This window comes from Daphnia magna, linkage group LG4 (genome assembly GCF_020631705.1).
Source record: "Daphnia magna isolate NIES linkage group LG4, ASM2063170v1.1, whole genome shotgun sequence".
NCBI classification, from domain to species: Eukaryota; Metazoa; Arthropoda; class Branchiopoda; order Diplostraca; family Daphniidae; genus Daphnia; species Daphnia magna.
The window spans coordinates 6,882,068-6,903,042 of record NC_059185.1 but is presented as its reverse complement, the minus strand read 5'-3'; the positions used below and the strand labels follow the sequence as shown (position 1 = coordinate 6,903,042).

Here is a 20,975-nt window from a genome sequence, read left to right as displayed (position 1 = left end):
CTAGTAAGGCGTAGCAAAAGTGCCCCTGTGGACGCAGCTTAAAAAAGGGAAAAGAGTTTTAAGAGAAAATCATCCCCGGCTTAACCAACAGCCAAATATGTTTAAGACGGATTGCGACCCAACCTCTCAAGTTCCTTGTCATATTACGCAATGCTTAATGGTGTTCTAGACGCGTTCATGTAAAGACATATACATTTGACATTTTCCGCCCATCAATAAGATCCTTCGATAGCTCAGTTGGTAGAGCGGTGGACTGTAGAATCGAAAACAGTATTAGCATTAAATTATAAGTTATCCATAGGTCGCTGGTTCAAATCCGGCTCGAAGGAATGGATTGACCATATATGTTTCTAACTATAAATGATTCGAAATGTGAGGAGAGATCAGCTACAACTAAAGATGGCCAATATGACGTCAGAAGCTACAAGACACTAAAAATTAAACTCAACACATAGTCTGTAATATGTGTGGCTCATTGGTCTAGTAGTATGATTCCTGCTTTGGGTGTAGGAGGCCCCGGGTTCAAATCCCGGATGAGCCTAATGTTAATCCAAACCGATTATAGAAATATCATTCATGTGACTTAAATGTGAAAACTTGCATCATCGATTATTGTCCGTAGATACACTTTTCCATATGTCTTGAATTTCTCTGAAAACGAGTTAATGAATCTTTACCATTGGCTTTCTGTGTTCCTTAAAATAAGTAAATTAAACCATTTGTAACTTAAAGAACCTCTCTAGAGGTTAAACAAAATGAATAATTTACATGTCCAACGATAATACCAAACCAAGCTACTAACCAATATACCAGATTGATTCACGTGTTGTAATTGGAGACTTATTTTCGTTTTTTTCGCACCGGGAAACATCTGTTTGCCGAATCAGTAGGGTAGCGTAGCCAAGCGGTCTGAGGCGCTGGTTTAAGGCACCAGTCTCTTCGGAGGCGTGGGTTCGAATCCCATCGCTGCCATTCATTACAAATCTACACAGAACTTATCTTTAAAGATTATGTTTGAGCCAACCATGGCATGATAATTTAAATTTCAATAATTCATGCAACAACAACAATATGGTCGTGTGGCCTAATGGATAAGGCGTCGGACTTCGGATCCGAAGATTGCAGGTTCGAGACCTGCTACGATCAGTTATATATTTATAGTCACTTTTAGTAAATTGATGATACAACCCTGATGGTAATAGAAATATATTCTACAATACTACCATCGAGCTATTACCTGACTATCCCCTGAATTAGCTCCTAATTGTATGCGATGTTTCAAGGGCATATACCAAGGTGGGAGTTAAAGAAGTACTTCGGAAGGTGGTCATTACAAAGACTTTAACATTCGATGTTTTCTTTGACACTCTCAACGGTGGTTTCTAAACGCAACGGCTAGGCATATTTTAATCCTGCTGAACTAGCACAGATAGAAATTTGGTTTCTTCTTTGATCTCGGCTGACCGTCGTTCTTATCTTTCATTAAAAAGAAGAACATCACTTGTAAATCTAGTAGTTTAAATTTTAGAAAACGTGGGCCCATCCGGGAATTGAACCCGGGATCACTTACACCCGAAGCAAGTGTAAGGAACGGTCAGCCGCGTTCCTTACATCCCTTTCTCCCTTCTCACGCTTACAACCCTTTTCCCCTCTTCCACCGATAGGTCATCTACCGATGGCTCCAGCCTTCAATCTCCCTTCTACCTGGCCTTCAAACGTGTGAATTCTCCACATAGGTGTTACATTTACACACAAAATATTAATTCCCTTTGCGACACCTAACCCTAAGTGACCTTGCTCCTTCGTATAAATGTTGCCCTTTTCCCCGATTGTCAGTCAGTCTTCAGTCAGTCTTCAGTCAGTCTTCAGTCAGTCTTCAGTCAGTCTTCAGTCAGTCTTGTGTCAGTCTTGTGTCAGTCTTGTGTCAGTCTTGTGTCAGTCTCTTTTGCAGTCTTCTGCAGTCTTCATCAGTAAGTCTTTTTAAATCGGACTCGTCTTGTTAACTGTTATCTCGGTCATTGCCAAAAACCCTGTGCAACAATAAATTCATCATCATAACACACACAACGATTCCCCATATTCAATATTAAAAGTAAGGAAAACTATTTTCATTCCCCGTCCTTACACAAGTATCATACTACTAGACCAATGAGCCTTTCACGCGTTATATAAGTCGCGTATAATAAAAAAGTATTCATTGTTACTTATCATCAAAACTGAATGGCCTTACAAGGGTGAAACTGTTAAAAATTAGAGGTTCCACTGAGAATCGAACTCAGATTATCAGAGTCAAAGTCTGATGTGATAACCATTACACAATGGAACCTTATATTCAACTCACCTACGTCAAAATGCGAAAATTCTATTACGCCTCACGACCATTTGGATGGTAGAAAACAACTGCTAAACATTTTAAATATGAAAGCATTTAATTTTCAATACAAACAGTAGTGCTTACTGACACATTTAGAATTGTTTCTTCAATGGAGACCAAAGGCAATTTAGTTCACTAGGAATTGTTTCAACAACTTTGTTTTTCGAGTTGAATTGCTGTTTGCTTAAATAATAAGAGAGTATAAATAATCCGCTATCTAGGACTACAAGTTTTTTTCACTCTAAACCCCCGAACAAGGCACAACCATTTTACCTCTAAGGTTTAGACGTACCCAAATGCAATCTGGATGCGTTTCTTTAAGATGGATTCTTTAAGAAGGGGCTTGTTACGCCCTAGTAAGGCGTAGCAAAAGTGCCCCTGTGGACGCAGCTTAAAAAAGGGAAAAGAGTTTTAAGAGAAAAATTCATCCCCGGCTTAACCAACAGCCAAATATGTTCAAGACGGATTGTGACCCAACCTCTTGTTTGAATTAGCTATAACACAATTGAGAAACACACTTATGATCTTTTTATTAAGTACCTGAATGAATAGTTGGAGATCACAACTTTGATAGGGAGATGCAGAGAGAGAGAACATGTGTACGGTAGCGGTACTGAAAAGCAAGAGAGCCACGTACAATGGCTGTACATGGTTTCACATTATGCACACAGATGGCGTTGGACACGTATGTTTAACATCCCCTTTCAAATAGTACAGACATGAATAACGGAATGCAGATACATAAGATGTTTTTGTTTGTTTGTTTGTTTTTTTTTTATTTCCGGAAAGAGACGGGGCAAGACCAATGCGTGAGCGAATGAAGGAGAAACGCAAGGCCTCAAGAGGTTTAGTAAAGATATCAGCTAACTGATAGGTTGTACTAATGTAAACAACGTCAACAATACCAGCAAGTTGTTTCTCTCTAATGAAATGATACCTGACATCAATGTGTTTTGTGCGCTGGTGATAAGCAGGATTATGGATAAGGCTTATGGCGCTCTGATTGTCACACATTACGCGCACAGGTCCGGGTGGAATGCTACCAATCTGTTGAATGAGGCGTTGAAGCCAAATTGCATCTTTAGTGGTGTTACTAGCGGCTACATACTCTTCTTCCGTGGTCGAGAGTGCTGTGCACGTTTGCCTTCGACTATTCCATGAAATAGCACATCCAAGATGGACAAACAACGTGCCAGATGTAGATTTCCGGGAGTCTAAATCACCTGTATAATCTGAATCAGAATAGCCTAAGAATTCAGCACGTCCTTTTCCAGAAAAAAGGAGTCCGTAGTTTTTCGTTCCTGCGAGATAGGCAATAATTCTCTTAACTGCTGTCCAGTGTGGTTTACCAGGGTTTTTGCTAAAGCGGGCTGCTTGACCGACGGCAAATGATATGTCAGGCCGTGTACAAATTGCAGCGTAAGTCAAACATCCTATGGCCTCACTGTATGGTGTGTCTGACATGGCTGTAATTTCTTCGGGTGTCGTTGGAGAATTAGCTGCACTAAGGCGAGAATTAAAGTCAGCAGGGGTGCTGACTGGATGACAGTCGATCATTTTGAACCTTTGAATGACTCGATGAATATATTGGGGTTGAGACAGGAATAGCCTACGTTGAGGGCGATCACGTGTTATCTGTAATCCTATGAAGAAATCAGCTGGACCTGAAGACATGGAAAAATGAGATTTGAGGTACATGAGGATGTTCTCGTTTGTTTGGGTGCTGTTGCTGCAAACGATTCCGTCATCTACCCAGATGGCTAAGATTGTAAATTCAGAATTAGTTTTTTGCAAATATACACATGGATCAGCTTGGCTGCTGATGAATCCAAACGTAGTAAGGAAAACATCAAATTTTGAGTTCCACAAGCGTGAGGCCTGTTTGAGTCCGTAAAGCCCTTTGTGGAGACGGCAGACGAGTGAGGCATTGTTGGTAGAAATGAAGTCTTCGGGTTGCCGAACGTAAAGTTCCTCCTCAACGTCTCTATAGAGAAAAGCCATGCAGACATCTAGCTGGATCATGTCAAGGTCACGGTGGGCAGCAATGGATAAGATGGTTCGAAGTGAGTCAAGTTTGACCACTGGTGCATAGGTTTCGGCGTAGTCTAAACCGAGACGCTGGGTGTACCCCTTTGCAACAAAGCGTGCTTTGTATCGTTGTACAGTTCCAACAGATACTAGTTTAAGTTTGTAGATCCATCTACCTCCGATAGCAGTCCGACCATGGGGAGTGGTACCAGTGACCAAGTTTTGTTACTCATAAGAGAGCTATATTCCTCTTCCATAGCCTTCTTCCATTTAAGTGAGTCTGCACCGGAGATGGCTGAATTGTAGTTAGTTGGCTCATTGAGTGTGTCACCATCTGGCTGAGTGTCTTCATTCTGGGTCGCAATCTCCGCCCACTCTCGCCTTGGTTGATGACCTCTGGCCGATCGCCGAAGTTCTCTTGGTTGAACGAATTTAGGGACTGAAACGACTGGGTCCGGTATGACAAAGGGCACGTTGATTGAGACAGATTCAGATACTGGCTGGTCATGTGGTGTGGTGTCGGATAGAGTAGTCTCAATGGTGTTTGGGGTGTCATAAGGAGGCAATCCAGGTTCAGCTGATGAATTAGAGGAGACCAGAACATTTTCTTCATTAAACAGCGCATTTCTGCTGATTTTTATTCGGCGACTTGTCGGATCCCAAAAACGGTATGCTTTTGTATTGTCACAGTAGCCTACAAATATGCATCTGATACTCTTTGGCTCCAGCTTGCGACGTTCACAGTCAGGGATGTGGACATAGGCCTCAGTGCCAAATATTCTTAAATGTGAAATATTTGGTTTTCTGCTGAACCATAATTGATAGGGTGTAAGTTGGGCACAGCTGGATAGTGTGCGGTTGAGTGTGTAGATGGCGCAGCTGTAAGACTCCGCCCAGAGTTCAAGTGGAACACCCTTCATGTGCATTGAACTGCGTTCAGCTTCTCCAATTGTGCGATGGTCTCGTTCAGAGACGCCATTGTGTTGCGGCGTATGTGCTTGGCTAATCTCATGCCGGATAGTTTTTCTAGTGAGCCATGCGCAAAAATCATTACTTGTAAATTCCCCGCCTCCGTCTGTTCGGAGTGTGTGTACAAGTTTCTTCGTTTCACTCCGCAAACGACACACGAAAAGCTTGAAGGACTGGAAAACTTCAGATTTAAGTTTAAGGAAGTATATTACTCGATACCCACTGAAGTCATCTTTAAAGGTGACGTAGTACCTAGAGCCGGTTGGTGATGGTTGTTGCATGGGGCCACATACATCCGAATGGATAAGTTCTCCAACTTGTTTGGCTCGATTCCGCCCAGATTTAAAAGGGAGGCGATGCATTTTGCCATAGGCACAACCAGGGCAAACATTGGGGGGAGTAATGCGGTCCTGTAAGTTGATTCCGTCGACTAATTCTGCCTCCACCATCTTGATAATCGTTCGGTAGTTGGTATGGGAGAGACGTTGGTGCCACTTGAAGAGTGAATCCTTACTTGCTGTGGCAGTGTGCGCGATGACAGCGAAGTTTTTCTTAGTGGATTCAGGGTCTTCGGTGATTTTTCTTGTTGTGATGTTGAGAAAATACAAATTTCTTCCAGTGCGCTTCCCCGTCATTACAATTGTTCCTTCGCGTACGAAAGTTACATTTTAGTTTTTAAAATGAACATCAATTCCACGATCAGTGACTGATGCGATCGACAACAAATTTGTGTCTAGACCAGGCACATGCAACACGTCATGTAGTATGGCCGCGTGCATCGTATCACATACTGTAGTAGTGATATGTAAACTTCCTTGTCCGCGAACAATCAGTTGGATTCCACCAATTCCATTTACAGTCCATGAAGTCGATGTGGTGGGAATGTAGTTGTGCATGAGGGACTCTTCCTCACATATGTGATGTGTGGCTCCTGAATCGGCATACCATCCTCCTTTTGTAAGTTGTCTGGTACTTGCTCCAAGCGCAAAAGGTAGGTTATTAGATAGGGAGGGTTTAGCATTGCTTGTCTTTCTTTTAGAAATATTCCTTTCGTGTCGGATTTTCTTTTGACATATTGATTCAGTGTGATCATAGCATTTACAGTATGAACATATTACGTCTGGGGTTCCATTTTCTTCGTTTATGCGTCTTCGACATTCTGCTTCCGTGTGGCCAGCCTTTCCGCAATATTCACATAGAACTTTTTGTTTCTTATAGTTTCTTGTCGTGTCTTGATGTTGATTGTTCCTGAAATTATACGATTTAGTAGCTGTAAAGGCTTCAGCATTTCGGGCTTTCATAGAAGACTTCTCTAAGAGAGGGGATGAGCAAGTGTTTCTATGTTGTTCATTCATCAATTTGGTAATAAGTTGGGGCATCGTCTTCTCTTTTGCAGAAAGATTGTCCCATACGGTCATGAAACCTCTGAATTTGTACGGCAGTGTAGACACGATCTTGGTCATCATTTGGGATTCAGACATTGGTTGCCCTAGGTCTTCCAACTGTTGAGCAAGATTTTCTATTGCCGTGATGTGAGTCATCATACTATGTTCGCTGACATATTGGTATTTGAAGAAACTTGCTTGTAGCACATGTGTGCTTGCAGAAGCATTTTGCAAGTACTGTGCTGCAAGTTTCTCCCAAATGGCAAACGCTGACTTGCAATTAACGAACGCCTGTTGTTCTTTTGGGGTGATAGTTTCCATAAGAATAACTCGAGCAGTTGTGTCACACTTCTTCCATTCTTTGATAAGGGTGCTATTAGTGGTAACCCCGTTTTCGTTAACAATTGGTTGGGGTAACTTGGACCTCCCCTGAGAACAGTAAGTATTGTTAAAGTTTAGTGGGCAATCGATCACATATTGTCAAATAATTATGTGTGAAATACCTCTACTATATCAAGTAAATCACTTTGGTCAAAAACGAGCCAGCAATTGTACTTCCACAATTGAAAGTTGGTGCCATTGAACTGCTCGATATGGCTAAGTTTGGGAATTTTTGATTCAGTCATAGTAGTAACGTCCCTTAAGTCTGTGCATATAAATGATTAGTGGGCAATCGATCACATATTGGCAAGTAATTATGTGTGGAGTACCTCTACTATTTCGATTCCACAATGGGAGGCAGAAGAACAATTGTGCCACTGAGTTGTTCAACGTGATTGAGTTTGGTGTTTTTTTTTTGAACTTACGAAGAAAAAAAAATATCGGTTAACCTGGGCCCATAACCTGTTTGAATTAGCTATAACACAATTGACAAACACACTTATGATCTTTTTATTAAGTACCTGAATGAATAGTTGGAGATCACAACTTTGATAGAGAGATGCAGAGAGAGAGAACATGTGTACGGTAGCAGTACTGAAAAGCAAGAGAGCCACGTACAATGGCTGTACATGGTTGCACATTATGCACACAGATGGCGTTGGACACGTATGTTTAACACCTCTCAAGTTCCTTGTCATATTACGCAATGCTTAATGGTGTTCTAGACGCGTTCATGTAAAGACATATACATTTGACATTTTCCGCCCATCAATAACATCCTTCGATAGCTCAGTTGGTAGAGTGGTGGACTGTAGAATCGAAAACAGGATTAGCATTAAATAATAAGTTATCCATAGGGCGCTGGTTCAAATCCGGCTCGAAGGAATGGATTGACCATATATGTTTCTAACCATAAATGATTCGAAATGTGAGGAGAGATCAGCTACAACTAAAGATGGCCAATATAACGTCAGAAGCTACAAGACACTAAAAAGTAAACTCAACACATAGTCTGTAATATGTGTGGCTCATTGGTCTAGTGGTATGATTCCTGTTTTGGGTGTAGAAGTTAAGTGTAGGAGTCATTCGGGTTCAAATCCCGGATGAGCCCAATGTTAATCCAAACCGATTATAGATATATCATTAATGTGACTTAAATGTGAAATCTTGCATCATCGATTATTGTCCATAGATACACTTTTCCATATGTCTTGAATTTCTCTAAAAGATCGCCAATATGACGTCAGAAGCTACAAGATACTAAAAAATAAACTCAACACATAGTCTAAATTGTGTTTGCATTTCAATGGCCAACAAAAGGGCGTTCTCTGACCAAACATCCGATCTGGCAACGTCTGGATGTGAGTTTGGGAAATTGGTAATGAAGGGCGGAGCTCCGGACGACCCCCGAGACGATCGACCAGTTGCTTAGAAGACACACTTGTCCCGGCTCACAACTTACGTCTCGCTCTTAGTTCCGTTTTTTCCTTTCGTTTCTCGTTTTACCTCAATTGCAATTGAGTTTGTGTCTCGATACTGGCAGGCAACCAGTATCTAAATTTTCTTCTTTTGACTTCTAGACTGTGGCCCTAAGTTCCTTTATCATTTTCTAAGACCTGAGGAGCACGATTGGCAAACGTGCTCATAGCAGGTAGTGCTGTTGTCTCGTTTATCGCAACCTTTCCTGAGGAACACGATTGGCAAACGTGTTCATAGCAGGTTACGCTGTCGTCTCGTTATCGCAGAGTTATCTTGAGTAAGATTGTCACCTTACTCATAGCAAGACTTTGAACATCCGAACATCTAAGCCTGTATGAGATTTGGCCCCAATTTTGGTTTGTGTAATTGGAAGCTTGAGGAACACGTATGGAAACGTGTTCATCGCAAGCCTCTCCAGCCGTTTCTCCTAACGCTCAAATTGTTTATGATCAGAAATACAAAGTGCAATAATTTGTCCACCTTTTCGTTTATCTCGTGCGTAAGGCTACAAAAGTGTGGCCTCATTGGTCTAGTGGTATGATTCCTACTTTGGGTGTAGGAGGTCCCGGGTTCAAATCCCGGATGAGCCCAATGTTAATCCAAACTGATTATAGATTCATCATTCATGTGACTTGAATGTGGAAATTTGCATTATCGATTATTGTCCATAGATACACTTTTCCATATGTCTTGAATTTCTCTGAAAACGAGTTAATGAATCTTTTTCATCTGTGTTGACCATATATTCTCAGCTGTTTAAAAGTATTGAAAAGTGTTGAAACTGGAGAATGCAACCCAACAGTTATGCTCACTGCAGCGTATATGTATCAACGTGTGAGAAATCAACACTCACGCTCAGCCTCAGATATCAAGCTCATATTGCTACGACAATTTACTGAGTATCGATTTAAAACTGGTAACATAACTCAAAAACTATTAACTTGTGGTATGTACTACAACAACATATTCTACTTAGGGTGTGCATGTGACCGCATTAGAGGTTCTATGGCTTCGAATTCTTGACATAGGGGAACAGATCCCAGAGAGTCGAGTCATATCGAAAATACTTTCTACTCTGCCCGCGATTTTTCGTCACTTCTATGCAACGTGGAAAAACTCTCCTGACAAAGGAAAGACTGTTAAACTACTGCTCTCTAAACTTCAGGAGGAAGAAGCCATTGCCGAACTTGATCAAAACTCAAACAATGTCCCAACGCGTGATGGGGCTTTTGCCAGCAACAACTGTGGTACATATCAAAACTCCGAATGGGCCTTCAACTCTAATCGCTACGATAGACCGGCACCCAATCACGTACCACGTGGAGCTCAACAAGGTAGACGAGGTGGTTACCAAGGTGGTAGAGGATATATACGTGGATTTCGAGGAAGTTTTCGTTGCTCAATAGGAGGAGGTCACCAGAACAATAATCTCTGTAGCTACTGTAGACTCGGTCCACACAAAGTTGAAAACTGTAGACACAGAATCAATGATGGAGCTCCAATCCCAACAAATGGAAGTGCAAATCTGTCACAGGTACAGCAAAACTTCAGCCAAGAACAAAGAGACAACCACACCGATTATACGTATGCATCATCAACCTACTGAGTAGATTTGGAAACCTATGGCTTTGTAGCCGACTCTGGAGCGTCAGAGCATATGACGGACAAACGATCCATCATAATTAATTACAAACAACATGAGAAGGTGCCCACACTGTCGTGGGGATAGGAAACACTCGACTCGCAGTAAAGGGAAAAGGAGATGTTGAAGTCGTCAATAACGCGGGTGTCCCTCTTCTTCTTACTGATTGGCATCGAAGACTCGGCCATACTAATCATAGGATGATCCTTAACATGGTTAACTAAAATGCTGTTGATGGCTTAAACCTGGATCGAGAACCAAATACTCCAAAGCTCTGCACCGGCTGTATCAAAGGAAAAATGCACGTACAGACTTTTCCGACCGGAAGAACTCGAAGAAAAAGTGTTGGTGCCCTAATCCACCCTGATGTAAATGGTCCAATGGAGATCATGTCGCCTGGTCGATCTCGTTTCTTTGTAATATTCAAAGATGACTTTAGCAACTGGTGTGAAGTTCAATTTATGCAGACCAAATCGCAAATTCCTGACCTTTTCCGCAATTTTGTTGCAAGCTTAAAAACACAACACAACGGAACCGTCCCTGTGTTGAAATCTGACAATGGGTGTGAATATGCAGGACATGAATTTCAATACTGGTTTTCCAAAATGGGAATCCGCCACGAAACTGGCACACCCTATACACCACAGCAGAATGGTGTCTCTGAACGATCAAATCGGACTATTGTTGAAGCCGGTCGCAGCATGTTTTTAGCTCGAAATGTTCCAAAGTAACTTTAAGCTGAAGCTATCGGGAATGCAGGATACACATAAAACCGCACACTGTCAAGCACCGGAGAAGTCACACCCCATCAGGCTCTTCATGGTCAAAAACCCAACATCTCAAACCTCCGTATCTTCAGGTCACCTGGGTTCGTTCACGTATCTGATGCTCGTCGCCGGAAGCTGGATTCAAAAGCGATCGAAGGGATCTTTGTTGGTTGGTGCGAATTTAAGAAGGCATACCGTATTTGGATTGAATCAAAAAGGAAGATTGAAATCAGCCAAAATGTAGTTGTTGACCAATCAAACAACCTACCGCAGCTTGATGCTCTACAACCAACTTCCCAGTCTACCCCCTTCAATTTTTTCCTTCCGCCAACAAATATGGTCGAAACTAATGAGCTGTCTATGGAAACTGAAGATCAAGCCCTAGTTTCTGCTGAGGCCTCTATGGAAGCAGAGGAGATGTCCGATGAAAAACGTCCACCATTGGGGACTATCAACGCTGAAATCCGAGAAGATCCAAACAACATTTAAATCTCCAACAGGATGCACAGGCTGACTTACCACTCGATCGTCCACTACCACGGCGCTCGGGACGCACTCCAGCTTACACTCCAGCTTTCCTGGATTGGAGAAGGTCTCTTCCTGAAAAATGGTCCCAATCCCGATCTGAATATTGGAATGGAAGCCCTGTCCATAGCAAATTTCATTGAGCCCTACGAACCTCATACTCTCAAGGAGGCAATAAAACCAAACAACGGAACTGTGGAGAGCGGCGGTGGAAGACGAATACAAATCACTGATGGACAACAATACATGGAACCTTGTCCAGCGCCCAGCAGACCGGAACGTCATCAAAAGTAAATGGGTTTTCAAGATCAAGCCATCCTACGAAGAAGTGAATGAGAGGTTCAAAGCAAGACTAGTTGCTAAGGGTTTTACCCAAGTGTTCGGCATTGAGTACAGGGAAACATTTGCTTCGGTGCTCAAATACGACTCTCTTTGCGCAATCTTTGCTGTCATTGCTTTCCGTGATTTAGAAATAACTCTCCTTGACGTCAAGACCGCGTTTGTCTATGGAAAACTTAACGAAGAAATTTTTATGGAACAACCGGAAGGTTTTGCTATTGAAGGAAAAGAAGACTAGGTTTGTCTCCTCTTGCAATGTATCTATGGGCTAAAACAAGCGCAGAGGATCTGGAACGACAAGTTTAACCAATTTCTCCTAAAATTCGGACTGACAAGATGTGAAGTAGACCCTTGTGTGTATCATCGTCGCAATAAAATGAGCTGCTTATTGTCACCATCTTCGTTGATGATTGTCTCGTGGCGGGCACCAACCGAACTCTCATCCAAAGTGTGATCGACTTCCTATCCAAAGAATTTGATATGCGGAGCCTTCCTGCAACTCGCTTTTTAGGACTCTCTAGTCATCGTGATCGAAGCAGACAATAGGTGTTCATCCGGACTTCGTAAAGAAAATCCTAGCCAAATTCAACATGGATACTTGCAACGCCACAACCATTCCAGCTGATCCCTGTTCCCGTATTTCGGCACAAATTTCACCATCAACCGAAGAAGAGATGCTGGATATGTCAACCGTGCCATACCGTGAAGCTGTCGGTTGCCTGCTGTATCTATCCATCACTTGCAGACCGGACATTGCCTTCACCATCAGTCAAGTGGCAAAGTTCTGCCAAAATCCTAAACGTGCTCACTGGAACGCGGTAAAACGTATCTTATCTTATCTAGCTGGAACAGACCAATTCGGCATTTACTTTGGCTCCCCAATTGCTGAACCACTAATTGGCTACATGGACGCCGATTATGCTGGAGAATTAGACTCACGGTGCTCTACCTCAGGCTTTGCCTTCTTCATCAGAGGAAGCCTTGTTTCTTAGTCCAGTAGGAGACAAAGGTGCGTCTCGCAACCTACCACCGAAGCAGAATATGTTGCATCATCCGAGTCGTGCAAAGAAGCGGTCTGGCTGAAGTGTCTCCTTTCAGAGTTTGGTGATTTGACAACCAACCAGTAAAAATTCTCTGCGACAACCAGAGTGCTATTAAATCGATCCACAACCCTGAATTTCACCAACGCACGAAACACATAGACGCCAGATATCACTTTATCTGTCAATTACAAGAGGATGGAATCATTGACGCAACTTACGTCCCCTCAAAGGAGCAAAAGGCAGATCTTTTTACAAAACCACTGCCAAAGCCGGATTTCGAAAGGATGCGGAAGGAGCTTGGTGTGGATGGACATCTATTCAAAAATCAGACAGATTAAGCCAGATTCCCATTGTCTCGAGAGGAGATGTTGAAACTGGAGAATACAACCTAACAGAAATCTGCTGTTGCCGAAACCCAGTGAAACAGTAGATGCTGTTTAGCAGCACCCTTCCTCAGTCTTCTTGCTCACACGTCATTCTGACACCTTGTCCTCTCTTCTCTCTCAACTTTAGACAAGTGTTGTTCTCAGGTTTTTTTGTAAATTTAACTCTGACTAAGTATTATACCGATATTCAAGAGTACCTGAACTCCCTCTGTTCTGCACTACAAAGTGCCTGTTCCCCTTTTTCTTTATATTGTCTATGGTAAAGTTATTGTTAATGAAAACTGCGTGATTGCAAGTTTAATAAAGTCAGATTCATCCCATATTGTATTAATTATTTATTCTCAACAAAAAGAAACGACCTGACTGCTCGGCCTGCCGCCAGAGCCTCAGACCATTCTACAAAGTGTAACAAACACACGAAAGTAACAACCAGGTATAACACCATGGTAACAAATAAACAGCCTAAGCCGAATAATTAAGCCACGGTAAATCAAAACTGGGTATTGCTCCTTATCTCTCCCGTACGCGATTTCCTCTAAGACCGTAACGCCCATTGCTAAAGGATCTGAAAACATACAAAACGGGACTCGGTCATTCGCACAAATAACGGGCTCCACCCAGCCAACTTAACTGTAAAAGAGGGTGGGTGGTGGGAATTTTACAGTTAAGATCATGTGATATTCACTCATACAATTAATATTGTCCTGACGAAGCTTGGACAATCTAGAATTGTAGATCGATCGATAGCATTGATCTTAACTGTGACTTTAAAGCTTTTGTAAAACTCAAGCCAAAACCTAGAATTATAGTAATACAGAATCGGTTACTCCAATGAACCTGACTGAAAGGAAAACTAACAAATATTAAATCTGACGCGGCAACCGATGGCCCTAGAGCTTTCTCGCGGTGATAGAATTTTTTAAACGTTGAAGACGACGCCCAGTGCCCGGCACTTAGGACTGAATCTAACGAGGCTCCCACCACTATTGCTTTAGAGGCTGCTGCTCCCCTGGTTGAGTGACTAAAAAAAAAACCCACGTCAATGTCCGAGTCTTTAAGTACCTTATTTATCCAATTCGAAATTGTCTGGCTTTTTACTGGGTTGTGCTGTCCAACCAAGCTAATGAAAAGAGGTTCGCTGTTCGAGTCCTGCTTGAAGCCCTCTGTCCTCCAAATGTACCACTTTAAGCACGCCACCGTGTCCAGTGGCTCATCACCCAGCCTCTCCAGAGAGAACGACTGAAGCCCTCCTGATTTCTGGGCCTTGCGAGGGCGGGTAAAAGAGTACGAAACCCGATTAGTCAAGAACTTCATAGACTTCTTACCGATCGCAGCCAAATCTGAAGCCCAGAAAAGGGTCGCTAGAGCCAGTAGAGTGGCTAGCTTCGCTGCCAAAGCCCCTAACGAAAGTGAGGTATTCTCCTGGCTCCTAAGATAAGACAAAACCACATTGACGTCCCAAGTGGAATTATATTTGGCCGAAGGTGGCTTTCTGTTAAAAATACCCTTCAGGAGCAGTACAATTTCAGGGTGTTGACCAACTGGACAAAACTAGCCCATCTACTCGCTCTAGAACAGACGATAGGGTTGACCGATATATATTTACCGTGCTATAGGCATTGGATTCAGACTGCTCGGCCAAAAAGGATGCAACTACTGGAACAGCGCTGCACAGGGGATTGTGACTCCTTCCTCTAACACCAATCCAACCAAATTCTCCAGCCCGAATCATATGCGGCTGTTTTGTGTTATCCCTGACTGCTCCCAACAATAATTCGACCACTTCCGCCGAAAACCTCTGTTTAGTGTATCTATCCCTGACTATTTCCATGCGACTAGCCGGATGCTGGGTAAGCTACACAGCGGGTGATTCTCCTCTTTGACTAAAGGCAATAGTAACGGATGTGGTGCCAAAATCCGCGGCACATCCTACGCCAAACTCAACAGCGACGCGAACCAGAGTTGGCTCAACCACAGCGGGCAAATCAATATTACAGTCGCTCGATCCCTGTGGATCTTGGACAAACATTCTTCAATCACAGAGAAAGGGGAAAAGCATAGGCTTCCAGCTCTTACAGGCTCAAAGTGAACGCATTGACTGCCCACGCCTGATGCTGATGCTTCCAAGATACGAACTTCACTAGCTGACTGTTCCACGGGTTGGCGAAAAGGTCGACCGAAGTCCTCCATACTCTCTATATAGCCTGAAAAACCTCCGGACGTAACCTCCAACCGCTCCAGTCCACTCACCTGCGGGATTTCCTGTCTGCAATGGAATTCAAAACACCCGGTAAATGCTCCGCTTTCAAAACCATTTTTCTCACCTCGCACCACCGAGCCACATCTAGCGCTAAATTATTCAGGGATGCCGATATAATCCCTCCTTCTTTATTTACATACGCTACCACGGTCGTGTTGTCTAATCTCAACTAGATAGTACAGTTGCTCCTAGAGCACGCAAAGGCCCTGAGAGCATTAAATGCTCCTAACATCTCAAGCTCCTTGATGTGATGATCCTTCTTTTGTCTGACCAAGACATGCCTGTCGTAACGCCTTCGCCGACTGCCCCCCAAACCTGACCAAGACGCGTCTGAGCAGATCAGCAACGTAAGGTCCGCTTTGAACATAGGCCTACCCTGGCAGGAGGCGAGATTGGTTATTCACCACAATAAATCGGTTCTCACTAAATTAGTGAGATTCACTTTAGCGTCAAGCTCCCCTTTGTAAAACTTGGAGTTCCCTATATACAGCGACTGTACTTCCCTGTAATGAGAACGCGCGAATGGAACGGCTGATGGCGCCCAATTAAAATCCCCTAACAGAATTGCTAACACCTGCAGCGGAACGTTCCGCTACCTCAATATATAACCGCATCTCTCAACCAACGAATCGATTTTCTTTGACGGTAACCGAAAACCCAAAGTAACCGTATTACGATGAGTCCCAAGAATTTCATCACCTGAGTTGGTGTCCCCACTGATTTTTCCTCGTTGATCACCAGAGCTAGGGCTTTCATGTAATTAGATATTTTTTTTGTTGGCTCTAAATTTATGCAAACATAGAAATGTCGGCATTTCACATCAAGGCGATGCGAAAACTGGTGTTTTTATCTTACATATATATGCATATATTCCGATTAATTATTTTAAGAACTTATTATATGTATTGATGCATATTTTATATTTTTAAATGCATATTTTGAGGTTTTTCCATAAAAACAGCTCGTTTTTGCAACAATGATGAAAAGGGTTCACCCCCCCACCCAACTTTAAAAAAAAGACCAACCTTGAAAGAAAAAGAGGAAAATTCCCCCCTTTTTTTCTTAAGATTCCTTCAGGGCTTTGTTTTACTGACCTCTGATGACGTGCTGTTTAGTCTCTTGTCAACAGTCCCCAGAGTTATCTACTCATTAGGTTATTTCACTCGCTACTCATATAGTCGCATGAGAGAGAATGCCTAAAGTCAAAGTCCCAAAATCGGCCCAATTAAGGCAATTTGTAAAACAATTTGGGGATAATTTATTGGCAACTAATGGCATAAAATTGAATTGCGTTCCCTGCGGAATCAATATCACCAGCGATAAAAAATTTCAAGTTGAGCAACATTTTGCAACAAAGAAGCATGTCAAAGCAGTCGAAAATCAAAAGAATCCTAAAGAGAAACAGTTGTTTGTTAATGCTGCATTCGAAAACCTAGGGAAGCTTTCTCAGTTTAATTTGGATTTGGCCCTGGCACTTACATCTGCCGACATACGGACATACGGACATACATTTGGATGTCTGTTGATGAAACCACCGACGTAATGGGCCGAATGATTGGAAACGTGGTTATTGGAATTCTATAAGCTCAAGAAGCAGGCAAGACTTATTTGCTAAACTCTGTGCATCTTGAGCACACAAACCACGCTACCATGTGCACTTTATTTTTGGACTCTATCAAGCTTTTGGGAGATTCTTTTGACGCCAAAACCCAAATTTTGCTCTTAGTAACGGATGGAGTCGCCTACATGCTTCTTTTTGGGAAGACCATCAAAGATATTTATCCAAAAATTGTCCATGTAACATGTTTGGACCACGGGTTGCACCGTCTCTGCGAAACAGTCAGATTATTGTATTCTGATGTAAACGAACTAATTTCGAACGGGAAAAAGATTTTCAGAAAAAGCCCTTCTAGGATCCAAAAGTTTAAAACACTTGCTCCGGGTGTATCCCTTCCTCCTAGACCAATAGTCACTCGTTGGGGTAAATATTCTAAATTTCAAATCTCTGGTAGTTTTTCTAATATTTTAACTTTGTAAAGGCACCTGGCTTGATGCAGAGAAATATTACGCCGATTATTTAGACAACGTGTACGAAGTTATTTTTAGTCTGGAGGATGACGATTCCGCATCGATTGGAATTGCACAAGGCATGCTGACAAAGCCCAACATTAAATCCCAATTGACTTATATTTCTGCAAATTTTCTCCTTCTCAAATATGCCATCCTTGAACTCGGGAAAAAAGGTCTACCTCTTGTTTCTGCTGTAAACACAGTTTTGAACATTGAACACAATCTTCATTTAGGCGGTACAATTTGGCTTGCTGTAAAAACCAAGTGGAACTATTTGTTAGAGAAAAATAAGGGCTTTAAAACAATTCGAAACATTGCTAAAGTCTTAGAAGGGGACGAGTCAGCTCGCACCGAAATTGAAGAGAATTTAAGTCCTTCTGATCTTGCTTGCTTTAAATTTGCCCCAATTTCGTCGGCCGAAGTAGAGCGATCATTTTCTATTTACAAAACCCTACTTGCTGACAAACGGCAGTCTTTTACATTCGAACACCTTCGTGAAACATATGTCACGAAATGTAATGCTTGTTAGTTGTCTCCTTAATAAACACCTTGGTAATTTGAGTCATTTCTTTATAATTTAGCCTTTTAAATTGTTTAATTTAAATGCACATATTTTACCTTTATCGTGCATATTTTCCATATTTTAAGAGCATAAACGCATATATTTAAATACATATTTTTAAATTTTTAAGTACATGAAAGCCCGGGCCCTGTTGATCACAAACCCGAGGACGCGTAATAAGATCCTAATAAAACTTAATTGCTCCAAAATCTCCAACTTGCATTGATTTAATACTAAAAGGTCATCCAAATAGATTACTAGTCTGAAACCCAAAGTTCTCAAAAGAGCCAGTACTGGCTTCAAAGCTTTGTAAACGCCCACGGTGCCGACGCCAGACCAAAACAGAGACTTGTGAACTGAAAGACTTCCTGAACGCTCCTATTTCCTCATTCCCTATCGATAACTGATCGACATCCATGTGCGCGTTACACGGAAAATTAACCATCACGGGCGGCGCCTCAAAGTCTAACTCCAACCCGTGCCTCACTACGTTGAGGATCCATGGATCAGCTGAAATTAATTTCCAAGCCTCACCGGACTCCAGAAAAGCAAGCACTGGAAAGACAGGTAACATCGACTGGTGAACCTTATATAACACCTTCTCCACATCGTTCACTTCCTTGCCTATGGACGAGCCCAGCTTCACCTGACATTTTAGCAGCATCTCGAAATCCAACGAGGGCGCTCTAAAATCAATTTCGTCCCCTACGTCCATGCTACATTACAAATGGTAAATGTTACATGGTTATTCAAGGAAAACGACAAACACGGAAAAAGGGTCTCCCCGGAGCACACAGTGCATAATCATGTAAGAAAGCCAATCATTGGATGCAGAATAGAAGCATGGCCGTAGCAAGACCTGCAATGAGCACGCCACATGTAGGTCCTTCAAGTCTTACCACACCTATCTTGGCTTTTAATCGACAGTGACCTTTCGAAATACCACAAGGAAAACTTGATAGCAAGTCAAAATGTAAAACGTATACAGCAATACGGATAAGGAGTAGCAAGACCTGCAATGAGCACGCAACACGTAGGCCTCTCCAGTCTTACCACCGATTTTACTTTCTAACCGGAACAGGTATTCAAAAACACAATATCGAAGATTTCGAAGCGTGCATAAGCAAGCCGGAAAAACCAATTACTCTAAATGCATAAAGCTTGAAAAAAGTTAGGAGCAACACCACCCGAGTACTTGTACATCTTGTTCAGTTCCTTTAACCTCTTGTTGCTCGTCCCCTTTCTCAGACGCTTCAGCATGCGTTCACAGGTCCTGAATGTAGGCTTAAGCTTCTTTCTCCTCCTCGATTCCTTAGCACCCTTCATGGCCGCCACAATTTGCGCCCAAAACTGCTCTCCTCTCTCCAAACCAATGCCAGCCAACGATAGGATCGTTGGAAGGGCCGAGATCGATGGCCCACTTCCTCCACCTTCTTCTACTATCTCATCCAAAACATCTTCCTCGCCCAGAGTCTGCCAAATCAAGGACGTTAAGGCAGCTGGCACGACGACAGCCTCGCTCACTTGAGGATGGCTCGGATTATCCTGGATGTGAGAGTCTTTCGAGTGAGAAGGTGGGGGGGGGCTTTCCTAACCCTTTTAGCGTGGCGAGTCTCCTGAGCCGACTCATCTGATGATGAATCCGAGGAAAAAGAGGACGCACTCGAACTTGAACTTGAATCTTCACGATTAAACTTGTGCCTCGGCATTCTACACTACGTGAAACCAACTGATTTAACTAAAACTTGAAAGACTCAAGTGAAACTGAGGAGCGCAAACTCTAATCACCCTCCGCTACCGACAGTTAGAATGGTTTGAGGCTCTGGTGGCAGGCCGAGCAGTCAGGTCGTTTCTTTTCCCTACCTTTAAAGAACTGAGAATAAATGGTCAACATAGTTTAGATCGATTTTATCGGTCGATATACAATCCGCTATCTAGGACTACAAATTTTTTTTTGCTCTAAACCCCCGCACACGGCACAACCATTTTACCTCTAAGGTTTAGACGTACCCAAATGCAATCTGGATGGGTTTCTTTCAGGTGGATTCTATAAGAAGGGGGTTTTTACGCCTTAGTAAGGCGTAATGCTTAATGGTTTTCTAGAAGCGTTTATGTAAGGCCATATAAATTTTACATTGTCCACTCATCAAAAACATCCTTCGATAGCTCAGTTGGTAGAGCAATGGACTGTAGAAATGAAAACATTATTAGAATTATATAGAAAGTTATTCATAGGTCGCTGGGTCAACTCCGGCTCGAAGGAATGGATTGACAATATATTTTTTTAACCATAAGTGATAAGAAATGTGATGAACGAAAAAGTAACCTCAACACATAGTCTATATTATGTTTGGCTCATTGGTCTAGTGATTCATGCTTTGGGTGTAGGAGGCCCCTGGTTCGAATCATGGATGAGCCAATGTTTATCCAAACTGTTTATCCAAACATTATTCATGCAACTTAAATGTGGAAATTTTCATCATCGATTATTGTCCGTAGATACACTTTTCCATATGCCTTGAATTTCTCTGAACAGGTGTTAATGAATCTTTACCATTTGGCTTTCTGTGTTCCTTAAAATAAGTAAATCAAACCATTTGAAACTTAAAGAACCCCTCTAGAAGTTAAACAAAATGAATAATTTACATGTCCAACAATAATACGACACCAAGCTACTAACCAATCATATATATTTATAGTCAATTTTAACAATTTGATGATACAACCCTGATGGCAATAGAAATATATTCTACAATACTACCATC

The 20,975-nt window shown here is 42.3% G+C and overlaps 1 protein-coding gene, 4 non-coding genes and 1 pseudogene across 5 annotated transcripts; 4 read left to right on the top strand and 2 right to left on the bottom strand.

Moving 5' to 3' along the window:
* The first annotated feature begins 222 nt into the window (after positions 1 to 222).
* Positions 223 to 329, top strand: Trnay-gua. The gene is made up of 2 exons: positions 223 to 259; positions 294 to 329. It is a non-coding gene; the product is annotated as a tRNA-Tyr (tRNA).
* A 744-nt stretch (positions 330 to 1,073) lies between these two features.
* Trnar-ucg lies at positions 1,074 to 1,146 on the top strand. Its single transcript has one exon. It is a non-coding gene; the product is annotated as a tRNA-Arg (tRNA).
* A 1,108-nt stretch (positions 1,147 to 2,254) lies between these two features.
* On the bottom strand, positions 2,255 to 2,326 carry Trnaq-uug. The gene has a single exon. It is a non-coding gene; the product is annotated as a tRNA-Gln (tRNA).
* A 5,589-nt stretch (positions 2,327 to 7,915) lies between these two features.
* Trnay-gua lies at positions 7,916 to 8,022 on the top strand. Its single transcript has 2 exons — positions 7,916 to 7,952; positions 7,987 to 8,022. It is a non-coding gene; the product is annotated as a tRNA-Tyr (tRNA).
* A 4,457-nt stretch (positions 8,023 to 12,479) lies between these two features.
* LOC123471338 (secreted RxLR effector protein 161-like) lies at positions 12,480 to 12,881 on the top strand. Its single transcript, XM_045172581.1, has one exon. It carries the CDS (start codon positions 12,480 to 12,482, stop codon positions 12,879 to 12,881), a length of 402 nt encoding a protein of 133 aa, XP_045028516.1.
* A 5,570-nt stretch (positions 12,882 to 18,451) lies between these two features.
* Positions 18,452 to 19,919, bottom strand: LOC116921013 (annotated as a pseudogene).
* Positions 19,920 to 20,975: the final 1,056 nt, after the last annotated feature.

Coding starts and splice junctions, on each gene's coding strand:
- LOC123471338 (XM_045172581.1), top strand. CDS start 12,480: ATGGATACTTGCAACGCCACAACCATTCCAGCTGATCCCTGTTCCCGT.